Raw genomic sequence first — 13,382 nt, forward strand, 5'->3', positions numbered from 1 at the left:
TGAGGAAGTATTGAAGAGGGAAGAAAAGAGAGGCCAAGTGGTAGTTTGTCTCTTGTGGGAGGTCAAGCCTACAATCAACTTGCTACTCACAGACTCAGATATGTCCTGTATTCCTGACTCCCTCACTTCACACTAACTTCTGTCACAGTCAGGGCTCCCTTAGGGCTTTTCCCTTTTAAGGGAGGTCAATAAAGGAGACCCAGGGCAACAATGAGACCGGGGTGGGAGGGAATATAACAGGGGTTCACTACGTCTAACAGAAGTCTGGGAACCCCTAGACTGGGTGATGAGAAAGTAGTCCAAAAATTCACACCCTTGTAGAGGAAGGCTGGACCCATCACACGTGGTAACTACCATGTCAGCATCCTGGATTCTACTGTCTTCTCTTCTAGTCCTTCCTTCTTTTTGTTGTTAAGAGTCATTTTGCTTGTTTGTGAGGCAGGGTAACACTGTATAGTTCAGGCTGGCCTTGAACTCACTATGATCCTCCTGCCTCAGCCTCCTGAATTCTGGGATTACAGGTATGCGCCACCACTCTTGGCTCCAAGAGTCATATTTCTGACATTAAATTTGACTATGTCATACTTCTGCAAATAGCTGGGTTGACCTCTCACCTTGGTGAGAGAAGGTTAAGAGGGGCATGGAGTGGCTAGAGTGAGAAAAAGAGTGTACGTTCTTCTCAGTGCATCATATTAGGGACATTAATCTTATTTATCTCATAATTGATGATACTAACTTTGATCTCTTGGCCAAGGCAGTGTCTGCCAGGTTTCTCCACTATCATTTTCCCCTTTGCAATTAATGTGTATTTTGTAGGGAGAGACTTTGATACTATGTAATCATCCTGTTACCTATCAAACTTCCACTGATAGGTTTGGCTTGATCTGAGCTTAATGTTTTAACCCTTACAGTCCTCCACAGTTAATACACTGCATTATCATCCCCATTGTAGAGATTAAGTAAATCCAATAAAGGTTCTACTGGCAGCAAATGACAGAGAGAGCACTAACCCTCACACACTGACTGTGAAGATGGTACTTTCCACCCAGGGATGAGAAGACCACTGTCAGGAGTTCAGAGTCTATTCAGCAAAGGGAGACTTAAAACACAAATTTCCCATCCCTATATCTAGTAAAGGGTGCCTAATGAATTTATTGAAAATAAACACCAGAGGGTGTTCTTGCCAGATATACATAACCGGAGTTGAATCATAAGGAAACACTATGTAAAGCCAAACTGAGGGACATTCTACAAAATAGTGAGCCTGTACCTGTTAAAATGTCAAGGTCATGAAAGACAAGGGGGAACCATTCCAGATTAATGAAGACTCAAGAGGCACGACAACTCAATGCAACTTGGGATCTGGGGTTGTCTTGTAAGGAGACTTATTAGGACAGTTGGTAAAATCTGAGTAACAGTTTTAGATTATTTACATTAGTGCCGTGATGTTGATGACTGTGCTGAGGTTATATAAGAAAACATGAGTTGAAGGTATAGCTCAGCGAAACAGCACATACTTAGCACCTAGGAGGCCCTGGGTTCCATCTGAAGCACTACCTCTCCCACCCAAAGAAAAGAAAGTCTTAGAAATACAAGTATTCAGGGGTAAAGGATCAATGTGTATTGAACTTATTTTCAAATTATTCAGAAAAACCACAAATTATATGTAATATATGTAAATATAAAGTAGGTGAATAAAATGTTAACAGTTGAGGATCTGAGTGAAGAGTTTAGAAGAATTCATTGTATTATTTCTAAAATTATGCAAAGGTAAACTTTAAAATATACATAATGCTTTCCTTTAGGTGATAATAGCAAGTGAAACAGTAAGAATGGGCTTTGAGTGTTCATAATAATAGATTTATTTCTTGATCAGGTGTGTTTGCTTTGTGAAAATACAACAAGCTATGCATTTCTGATATGTGTACCTTATACAAGTATATTTCAACAAAAACACTTTAACAAGTTAGCAAAAAGAAGAAAGTGAAAGCTTGTTCCAACAATTTACTTAGCACTGTCTGGCTCACCTAAGCTACAAGGCCAAGCATGTGGCAAGCAGGCAGTGGCACTGAGACGTACAGCAGGGGACACAGGGAACAGGCCAAGCAAGGCAGGGGAGGAAGAACATGACCTCCTACCCTCCTCTGTACCCCACCCATTCTCTCCTACAGGGCTCCACTCAGCTCTGATGGGAGCACCCAGGCTCAGACTGGAATGAAGGCCCAGGGGACAGTCACATCCCCAGCTACCCCTGAAGCAAATGAGGAAATATGGAGATAGGAGATGTGCTTGTGATCCTGTCACTGAGATATGCAAATAAAATATATAGGATAGGCCTATCTGCCTAATATTCCTGCCAATTCATTCTCTGGGTGTGATTAAAATGAGCAATAAATTCCTGGTGAGTCTCGGTGGAGTGAGGATCGGGAGAGGAGATGCACAGGCTGGCACGCGCATCCCCCTCAGCTGAATATTCATCATGGGAGAGCTCCCCATATTTTTGTTTTATCTGCCATCATGTGCACGGAGATATATTTCTACCTCTCTTTTGTCTCTTAGTTAGGACATGAAAATGGTGTGGCATTAAGTATTAAACTCTCCATCTACTGAAATTGTTCCAAGCAAGACTCAGGCTACCTCCTCTATGAAGCCTGCCAGCTCATTCTACCAGGAGGAGGGTGAGAGCCATGGTTTCCTGGAGCCCCCTCCAACTGTGTGCAGACCCCTCCTAAGCACTAGTCAGTTTGTGTGTTTAGAGCTGAGAGCGATGGCCGCTCCCACCTCTGGGTCTTTTCTGTGGGACCAAGGAGAATTTGACTCACTACACAGCAAAAGAACTGAGGAAACCCCAGTGAAGGGAAAACCACTCAGGCCACTTCTGGTGACAAAGATTCTCAGAGTAAGTGACCCATTTTAAGTGGCAGAATGAAATAAAAAATTAGGCTTATGGATAATTTTTAAATGGGAAAATTACATGTACTATTAAGTGAAATAAAGCAGATTCCAATATAGAAGAAGATCATAACTAAGTGCTTTCAGGGCCAAGCAAGAAACACAAATGTCTGGCAAACAAGTAAGGGAGTATGGCTGGAGAGTACATACCCTTAACCCCCATTTTTGGAAATCTCTGGGTGGGCAGAGTAAGACAGAGCCGCCAGCTGCCAGTTTGAGACCTCCAATACATATAGCAGGCTACCAGCAGGTTTAAACAAAAAGGACATCAACAGAAAGGTACGTGATGTGGTCCAGAAAAAGCTAACACATTAAATACCACAAGAGTGGATCTCTTAAAATCCTTATAGGCAATTTAACAACTTGATTTTCCCTTTTTTTGTTGCTGTGGTACTGGGGAGTGAGGGAGGGCCTTTGCACAGGGCTATATATTTTTAAGACAAGGCCTCTCTAAGTTCCTCAGTCTGGTAGGGCTAGAATGTTTTTACTTGAGATTCAACTCAGTTGCTATCTCTTCCAGGAAGCCTTCCTTGATCAGTCACATCACTGATCAGCTGTGGTGTCATGGTTCACCACCTGTCTCCCTGCCAGACTGTGAGCTCCTGGAATGCCTTACTCATCTGTCTTTTTGCCATCAAGCCCAGAGCCCAGCATCCAGATGTCATTCATTAATGTGTAATGCACTATTCAATTCTCATTTTATGGTCCTTTATTTCTAAATCATCTATGATGAGACACATGATGTTAATATTCACAAATTTTCAATAATCAGCATAATTGAACTAGAGGGCAGTAACTAATGGTGGAGGAGGCTAAGCTGGGAAACTGGGGGCGTGAGAGGGACAGGAGAATCAGACAAGATTGGAGTGGCAGTAACTCCTGTCTAGACAAAGCCAGAAAAGTCTCAGGCTGGAGCCCTGATGCCAGCCATGCCTGATTCACTGTTACAGATGCGGGGGTGGCTGCTGCTCACTGGTAGAAGACAGAATCCAGGTTTGAAATTGTTCTTTCCACAAAAGCCTGCCTTAGAGGTAGCTGTGTAGCTTGGTGGAAAAATGGGAGAACAAGTTATGCTGAAAAACTGAGAAAGACTGTGTGGCTGACACTCAAGGAGAGCTGAGGTGGTTCATACAGGTAAAAACCCAGCGAGGACAGCAGAGCAGTCAGGTGCAGATACTAAGGGGGCACTTGGACATTGAGGACAGAGGAGGAAATCCTGACTGTCTAAAGGGATCAAAAACACAGAGGTAATAACAGATGAAATGGACTTCCAGCTGGGGGTTATGGAGTTCCTGGCTGGTTTGCAGTGATCCTCCAGCCTCTAAAGTCAGCCCCTTCCATTGAGGGCCAGCTTGGTTAGGGCTGCCATCCAATAAGCCTGGCTCAGTTCGAGCTTTGCCACTGAATGTACCTCTTCTCCTCTCATGTAGAGCCTCTCCTCTCCAGGCCAGATGTGCCTGTTGTCTTCTCCAGTTTTTTCTCCTGGCACAATATTCATCTTGTCACACTGCCCAACCTGATACAGATTCAAAGAGCTCAATGTTTGCTTATAAGGTGTGATTAAAAAAATATGATGGAAGTTTAAACTAAAAAAAAAACCAAACAAATATATATATTTTACAGTAAAAGACATTGACATTAATCCCCCTCAAAATAGTCCACCTTTGCTCTGAACACAGCATCTCATTGTCTTGCCACTTTCAGAAGCAGCTCTGGAAGTCCTCTTTCATGAGTGCCTTTAGTTGCACTGTCCTGGCTGCCTCAATGTCCTGAATTGATGCAAAACGTTTACCTTTCATGGTCTTTTGACATGAGATTGAGCCAGAAGTTGCAGTGTCAGACCCAGTGAATAAGGTGGATGAGGACACACTGTACTGCTTTTGACAGAAATTGCTGTAAATGTAATCGTAAACTACTTCAGAAAGTGGCAAGAATGATAGGCTAAGTGTTCAAAGAGAGAGGGAGTGTTTTGAGGGGAATTAATGGAAATGTTTTCTACTGTAATAATTAAAAAAATGTAAATATTAACCATATTATTTGACCACACCTCACAGAATGTTATCTGCAATAGCCCTTTGTGTTCCAGAAAGCTCTTACTCACACAGGGCCTTGCAACTACATTTCTTCACCCTGGATATTAGTCTTGTGATAAGGGGGCCAATATCAAGCCACTTTCTTCCTTGGGCAGCCAAATTATTTTAAGGGTCCCTCAGCAGCCCTTAACCCCTTCACCTGCACTGGCACCAAGAGTTCTGTTCTCTTGCTTAATACAGAAGCCAGCACCAGCTCTATGTCACACCACCTGACGAACCATAAGTACACCTGGCCAAGTTCAGTACTAGTCTCTGAGGGAGAGCAGCTGAGTCTAATCGGAGATGGCCATTTGAAACCACCAGAGATTTCCTCAAGGCAGCTTGGGAAGCTGACCTAACTTTCACGATTATTCTCAGAGGATCTGAACAAAGGTGACGGGGAAGTGCTTTGATGTGATCACCAAATTTCCACTCTCCTCTTCTAGGATCCTGGTGGGGTTACTTTTCTTGGTCTACCGTGTGATTGGGTAGGATCAAGGAATTGGTTCTGTCCAATGAACTGTGAGGAGAAGAAAAAAGTTCTATTTCCAGGTTGAACATTTAATTACAGAATTAAGCCCCTCCGGAGCATTCTTTTCTCTCTGACAAATAACCAGCACTATTCCTCAGGCGGCTGCTCTGCCAGTCAGGATCCCTGAGCAATTGTCATAAGCAGAGCCTGCCCTTTCCCCTCAAAAACAACAGGCATACAAATATAAAGCTTTATTGTTTTAAACCACTGAAGTCTTTGGTTGTCACAGCAGCATAATCTAGCTTATCCTGACTAATATAAAGACAACCATACATTAGAAACCACTGAGCTGAAAAAAAAAGAAAGAAAGGAAAAAGAAACCACTGATCTTCAATGAGTGAAAGTGCTACTGTGAGGTCATGGAGCTAGGATCAGAACCCAGGTCTCTCGTGTCTCAGTCCAGTGAACTAGAATCTCGATAAGACAGAATATTTGCCACTAGGTGGGACCTGCCACACTGAATCATCTCAGGGCATTCCAGCCAAATTGTGGATGAGACACTGCATGATCTGGAGTGCAAGACTGAGGGTCAGAAGCCAGGTTGCTCAGGTCTAGTCTTGCCACGTTATCTACCACAAGACCTTGTCAAGCCTATTAATTTTAGTTTTGATGCTTACTCTGGGACCAAAGGCAAGCCAAATAACACCCCTGGGCTCCAATTTCTGCAGGAATAAAATGGATCAGTTGACTTAAATTTCAAAGATTTAAAACTCATGCCCCCTGCAGGGAAGGAGAGAAGAGTGTGTAGGATGGGCAGTGCTCTGGGCTATCTTCCTTTCAACCAAAACAACTCCATTTCCTTCTGATGTATTTATTTTTGCTTTTGTAAGATTTCCCTTCATTGGACCTGAAGACTTCTCAGGTCCCTAGAAGCTCTCAGATTTGTGATTCTAGTTCTTGGATTCTGCCCAGTTGTTCCTGAGTTACAATTCTGTGGCAGGGGGAAGTAGGAGACCCAGTCCTGTTTTCAGAGAGTTCAAAAGTTTGAGAAGATCACATTAAGACTGAACTTTTTTTGGGGAGGTGCTCAGATTTGGCACCAGATTTTGGTGTGTATATGCATGTGGGGGTAAAGGATGGGTTCTGGAAGAGGTAATTATGGGAAAGGATGCCTAACGAAGCTGCACAGTACATGAGGCCTAGGCAATACTAGCTCAAGATTTCGTTCAGTTAGTCCCTTCCTCTGAAAAGAAGCTGGGAGGCCATGAACTCAAAACTGAACTGGGAAGTTAATTCTCAGAAGCCAAAAGGGGCCAAGCCTCTTCCCTATCCCTGGTCATGAGGGCTGTTCAAACAGCGGGGGCTGGATTGCTTTTTTTTTTTTTTTTTTTTTTAAGATAGGGTCTCCCTATGTAGCCCAGACTGGCCTCAAACTTGCTGCCTCAGCCTCCCATGTGTGCCATCATGCCTAGCTCTGGATTTGTATTTAAGCAGAGAACAATCACCCAAGGAGAAGTAGTGTCATTGGGTATGAAGTCAGACCTAATTTAATGAGTGAAAAACTAAGTGGTACATGGAGTGCCCCAAGGCTTCTTTTTCCTGAGACTCACCTTGGCCTCTGAAGTCCTCAGAAGCTTCATCACTTCTCCTTCTCGGGCATAGTCCAATGGTGTGTGTCCCATTTCATTCCTCTGCAGAGGACTGGCTCCTGGAGAAGGAGGAGAATGAATAGTCAGGGCTTCTAAGAGTGACCTGTGGGACCTGAGCCTTTGCTTACAGGTACCTCGAGACCCTGATTTCAGCATGAGGAACGTCATGGAAACTTCTAAGACTGTAGGATGGTAAGAAAAACAAGTTGAGCTACTTTGGAGAGAGAACTCTTGGTTCTACCTGGCAGAGGTCAAGGCACTGGGGGGCCTAAAGGTATACGCTTACATGTGCAGCACTTACTTTCCACAGAGAGGTGCTACATCATGTGCAAGTGTGTTATGTATACACACAGCTGAACATGCCAAGAAAATACGTCCAAACAAACATTTTCACATACTCAGCACAAGTACATGTCAACACACAACTTCAACTTCATATATGCATTCACTAAAATGTTCACATTTTCCAACCCATCTGTAAACAGACAAGCATTCATTCACAAGGACACTTAAAAGGGTTCCTTAAAGAATATTCCAGATAGCAATGAAAAGGCCTTCATTTCTCTCTCTGTTCATTAGTGCTCTCCTATGTCTGGGCATTTCCCACTAGCCAGGGTCAGCTGAGTCCTATGGACTCAGGAGCAACCTGGCTCTGCCACCCTAGTTGTTGGTGAGTATTGTGTATATGGGTGGGTGTTTCCCCAATGATTACTTCCTGTGATTTGAGGACAGGGAATTCCAAGTATAACAAAAAGAGGAAAACTGGGGCCGTGTATTTACCCTCTAAGTGCTGGCAGCAGATAAGGCGCTATAAGCAAGGCCCATGATGCTGGAGGAAAGGATCCTCTGACCTTTTGTGCTGCCAGAATCTCCTTCCTACAGCCCAGCCTTGAGCAGCTCACTTCTTTCTCAGACACCATCCATTTCATTCCATTCTGCTAACTGTGAAGGAGTGGGGCATGGAATCAGATCTGGTCTTGCCCTAAAGGCATTCTGCTCAAGCAAGGAAGGGAAAAACCTAAGAAAGACAAGCTTTGTACCCAATAAATGCTCAATAATGTGTTAAATCAAACAGCAAGGTAATCATTACCTAGTATTCCGTAAGCTGCATTTTGCTAGGGAAGTGTCCAGGAGTAAAGAAGGGTGAAGACCTGGGCTCTGCTGTAAGACAGAGAGGGCTGGCTGGGGACATATTTAGCCTGGCTCAGGGTGCTGTCCAAACATTGTTTGTTGATGGACAGTAAAAAACAGTGTTTCTAAATCCTGGTCTGTGGAAACATTTGTATCATGATATAAAATTCTTCCTACTGAAAGTCTCCACTGCTGCTGACTTTCTTTTCTTTTTCTTTCTTTTTTTTTTCCTTTTTGACTTTTTGATACAGGGTCTCACTACATAGTTCGTATCATAATATAAAACTCTTCCTACTGAAAGTCTTCACTGCTGCTGACTTTCTTTTCTGTTTTTTTTTTTCCTTTTTGGCTTTTTGATACAGGGTCTCACTATGTAGTGCAGAGTAGCCTTGAACTCACAATGTAGTCCAGGCTGGTCTTGAACTCACAGTGATACTGAGCTTCCTGTCTTAGTGAAAGTCTGCTTCTTAACCCTATAAACTTAACAACAGTAGCAATCATTTATTAAGCACTTGGGGTGGCTATCTGCCTGAGCAGCAGAAAAGGAGGCCAAACCTCTACATGAGTGTGAGAGGAGGAGGGAGAAGGGCAGAAAGTAGGAAGTACAATCCAGGCAAAGAAAACTTGTATCTGTTTTTTGCTACCAGGGATCAAACTCGGGACCTTGTGCTTGAGAGGCAGGCAGCGAAACCACTGAGCTAAATCTCCAGCCCTAAAACTTCTATATCAATAAGAAAAATAATACTTTTATACACAATCCTATTTTCTATTAGAAATTTAGTATAAAATATTAGTATCTCTCTCTCTCTCTCTTTTTTTTTTTTTTGGTACCAGGATTGAACTCAGGCCCTTGCGCTGGCGAGGCAGGTGGTGGAACCACTGAGCCAAATTCCCAGCCAGTATATCTCATTTTTATTGAGATATAACCTGCCACAAAATTAAGCTTTTAAAAGTAATGCAATTCAGTGGCTTAAAAATATATTCATGAAGTTATGCAACTACCACCACTACCTAATTCTAGAACAATTTTCACTCCCCTGCAAATAAACCCTGTTACAAGACATACCTCATTCACTCAGCCCTGGCAACCAGTGGCTTACTTTCTCTATGAATCTGCCTATTCTGAATTTGCCCATTTTCCATATAAATGGAATCATGCAATATGTGGCCTTTTGTGTCTGGCTTCTTTTGCTTAGCATGTTTTCAAGGTTCATGAATGTTGTAGTATGGTTGAATAATATTCCTGTGAATAGACACTTTGTTTGCCCATCTATTAGCTGATGAAAATCTGGGCCATTTCCTCTTTTTGGCTGTTAAAAACGCTGATGTACAGTATGAGACTTGCGTAGATTTTTTTTTTTGAGATAGGTTCTTGCTATGTTGCCCAGGCTGGCCTTGAACTCCTGGGCTCAAGCAATCTCCCTGACTCAGCCTTCTGAGTACCTGGTGCTACAGTTGCGCACCACCGAGCCTGGTTCAGGATGTAAATTTTTAGTCCCTTGAATAGATACCCAGGAGTGGTAACAACAGCAGCACTGTTATTCCTGAGCACTTATTTTGTGACAGGGACCATGCTCTGCACTTGGTATACATTTTATCATTTCATCCTTATAACCACCCTGAGGAGTAGGAATTAAAATCCCAAACTACACACATGGAAACTGGGCTCAGAGAATGGAATGACAAGCTCAAGGCCTCAAAACTAGCTTTATGTGCTTGAACCATGAGTCAACCAGATTTTTGTAGCTCCAATTCTACTCTCTCACCAGGTGACCATGACACACCCCTGCTGAAAAATCCTTCAGTGGTCTTTTAGTGCTTACAGAATAAAGCGCATCCTCCTTAGTAGGGAGGGTATCTTAGCAAGGAGGTCTCCCTAATGCACAGGCAATTCCTCAATGTTTCTTTCAGATTTGCAGGCATTTCCTGAGCACTTTATGTATGCAGGATTCTGTATGCAGAATGAAGGGAGGGGACTGGGAGGACCAATGAACAGTGTTCTTTTTATATTTCTTGACAACTCTATGGCAACTGACACTTTGGCTGCTCTCTTCTGAGTTCTGTAAATCCATTTTTTGGGGTCTTCCCCCAACTCTTGTGACCAGACCTTCTGCCTTTTTTGTAGGCTCTTTTTCTTTATTTCTTTTTTCTTTTGTAGGATTTTTCTGGCCTTTAAGATTAGGTCTGCCCAGCATAACTCCAGCTCTCCAGGAGTGGCGATGACACGAGCAGAGGGTACGTAACAACAGTGGATGAGGGTAGTGTGTGCAAGGAAAGACAGACAGCACTGTGGCACTCAGGAGGGGAGAGAGGCTCAGGGGCTTATTTGGCTGGTGCAGCCTTCATAGCTCAGCCCTGTTCTCTCCACACCAGGCACTGCAAGGGCAGAGGCAACACTGCCAGGGCATCCTCCCCTCTCCACAAAGCTCCTGCAGCACAGCTGGGGCAGAGGGGGCCACAGTGAAGTGACAGAAAGGCCAATCCTTTCCCTGGCAGCCTTGAGGGGAGCTCTCTTACAAGATACAGGCTGGAGTGAAGGGGGGATTAGACAGTGATCTCTGGAGAGGAAAGAACAGCAAAGAGGAGAGGAGAAATGGGAAGAGAGAAAGAAATGGGAGGAGGGGAGGGGAGATGAGAGAAGATGAGAGAGGAAGACAGTGGAAGAAGGAACAGAGGGTGAGATTAGCTGCTTCAAACAAGTACTGTCAGTGATCTATATTTGCTTACAGAATGAAAAATGTGTGCCATAAACATTGGCCACTGAGTAATTTCTAGTAGGAGTCGTGTCACTTCTCATAAAGGATAGGATGGGGACAGGTAGGACATCTCTGCACCTGGGCCAGCTAGCACAGGGGATCCTCTTAAGGCAGTGTTGGGCCTCTCTCCAGCTCTCAGGTCAGCCACCCATGGCGGGGAAACCAGTGGGGCTCCCCAAGGTTCTAGAGCCTCAGGGCAGCACATCTGCCCCCATTTTAGGAAGGCTGAGTTGGGGCAACATGGATAATGTCCATCTAATATTACTCCCCAGCTCCACACCCTCACTCTGACTTGACTAATTGCTGTAATAATTGATAGAACCTGACTTCCACCACTGATCGATTTCACCTCCACGACCAACGGCCACAAACCATTACACTCCAATAAATAACCACGTTGGACCTCACCCGGCTGCCCTCTCTGGGGGTATGAGGATGGCCCATGCCCTGGCCTGACCTCCCCTTGCCTCCCACCCAGGGCCCCTCCGGGCCAAGCAGCTGGTCTAGAGGGCCAGGCCTGTGGGAGCAAGTGAGAGAGTGAGAGGGCTGGACTGAGGTGGGAAGTGCTAATCGCAGGCCATCCGTCACCTCCCACTGGCTGTCTGGGGCTGGGGCAAACACCTGGAGCACCCCAGGCAGCGTGGTGCAGGACCCCTCCCTTCTCTCCTGCTCCAGATTAGTGTGTCCCAGCTTATAATATTTGATAAATAGCAGACTGGCTTCCTGGCAGCACTGCTGCGGCTGCGCCTGCCCGCTACAGCTGTGGAAGGTCACTCATTGGGGAAATATGTTTCTGTCAGTGGTATTGAAAAAAGTTTAGTGGAGTGACAGGCCTCAATTTTTCAAATTTTATTAACTCCATCCTCTTAACCATTTGTCTTGAATTCCTTCAGATTCTGGGGGATCTGTCAATAGGGGTTGGACCAGGAAAGTAGGGCGGGGGAGTGGGTGGTGGTCAGAGGGTTGGTGCTAGGTGGTGCCACTGTGGCTTGCTGGGTCTCATTGCCCAGGGTAGGGTGAGAGAGTGGAATATGTGTTCAGAGAGAAGACCTGGCCCTCTGGTGCTCTGGGAGCCCACTGCTCTTCTGGTGCCATGCTGCTTCTGATTAGACACAGTCACAGATGCTCCACATGGAGAAAGACATTCATGGCCAGCTCTTCTACTCCCTTAGGAAGACACACGCCTCAAACGCATATGAAATAGGCGGTCACCTTGGCTTTCCCAAATGTCCCTGCACCAACCCCTAAACTCATGGCCCTCCAAGGGGTTTCTCAATTTAACAGGCACATATCCTCCTTATATGAACCCCAACTTCTCTTACCAACTCCTCTTCCACTTTGGTCTTACAAACACTCATTCATCTTTTAAGACTGTTTGGCTTTTCCTCTCAGAAGCACTGCTTGCTGACTTCCCAACCCAGGTAGGATATTGTCCTTTGTGCTCCCATGGGGCCTCTGTCTCCATCTTACTGCATGGATCTCTGTGCATTGAAGTCTGTCCCATTCAAGACTGAGCACCCTCAGAGGTCAGAAACAACGTCTGTTACACTGTCATCTCCTTGCCATCCAGTGCAAGGTCCAATACAGGCACTCAATACTGTCAGTCAGATAAATGAACTGTACTGTATTCTCTTCAGGTGCTATGTTCTTAGGCCACAAAGAGTGTGGTTATTTGCACTGTCACAGAAGGGTGATTCTGATAGCAAGTGCATGACCACATCCCTTGTTCCTACAGGCCTTAGCCACTAGTCTGTCTCCATTTCTTTCTCTGCCGCCCTGTCTCTTTTTTTCTCTTTTCGCCTTTCAATGTAAGCCCCCAGTGTTTTTGCTGGTCCTAGATGCCTTTCTGCTAGGTAAGAGAATAGGTCAATAGGTCAGGTCAGGCCCAACTCCCCCTATGATCTGTAGGTGGAAGTAGGAAAAAAGGGAGTTGGAGAGAGAGGCCCACTTGCTCTTTCTGGAGAGAGTGCTGCAATTGGGGTGGGAGGAGACTTGTCGTTTTCTTCACCCCTGTCCTAATCCCTGCTTAATGCTGTGAATATCAAAGGAGAAACTGTGATTATGAGTGCTTAAACAACAACAGTACACGTGCTATACAAATGTGTCACGCCATTATCATCAATAATATTGACATGCCATCTCCCCACTTTGTAAACCATACTGCCCTTCTAGCGACCCATTCTACCACCTTTGGAGCTTCTCTGACTCACTCTGTCCCTATAAAAGAGCATTGGACTGGGGAGTTGATGGGGTGAGGGACCCTACTCATTGGCTGTATGACCCAGCTTTACTTTTCTAGTGGTAATTACTGTTGTTTCGTTTACCTCTAGAGGTCTTGTGAGGACTAAGA

At 44.7% G+C, this 13,382-nt stretch overlaps 1 protein-coding gene across 2 annotated transcripts in view; it reads right to left on the minus strand.

Moving 5' to 3' along the window:
• Clpb (caseinolytic mitochondrial matrix peptidase chaperone subunit B) overlaps positions 1–13,382 on the minus strand; it is a 140,248-nt gene that overhangs the window by 27,267 nt on the left and 99,599 nt on the right. For both annotated transcript variants that reach the window (XM_010603218.3, XM_010603219.3), the window contains one exon: positions 7,107–7,204. In XM_010603218.3, coding sequence (XP_010601520.1) covers positions 7,107–7,204 — 98 coding nt within the window. The remainder of the gene's footprint in view (positions 1–7,106; positions 7,205–13,382) is intronic.

This window comes from Fukomys damarensis, unplaced genomic scaffold, assembly GCF_012274545.1.
Source record: "Fukomys damarensis isolate Sample0158 unplaced genomic scaffold, DMR_v1.0_HiC HiC_scaffold_16, whole genome shotgun sequence".
NCBI lineage: Eukaryota > Metazoa > Chordata > Mammalia > Rodentia > Bathyergidae > Fukomys > Fukomys damarensis.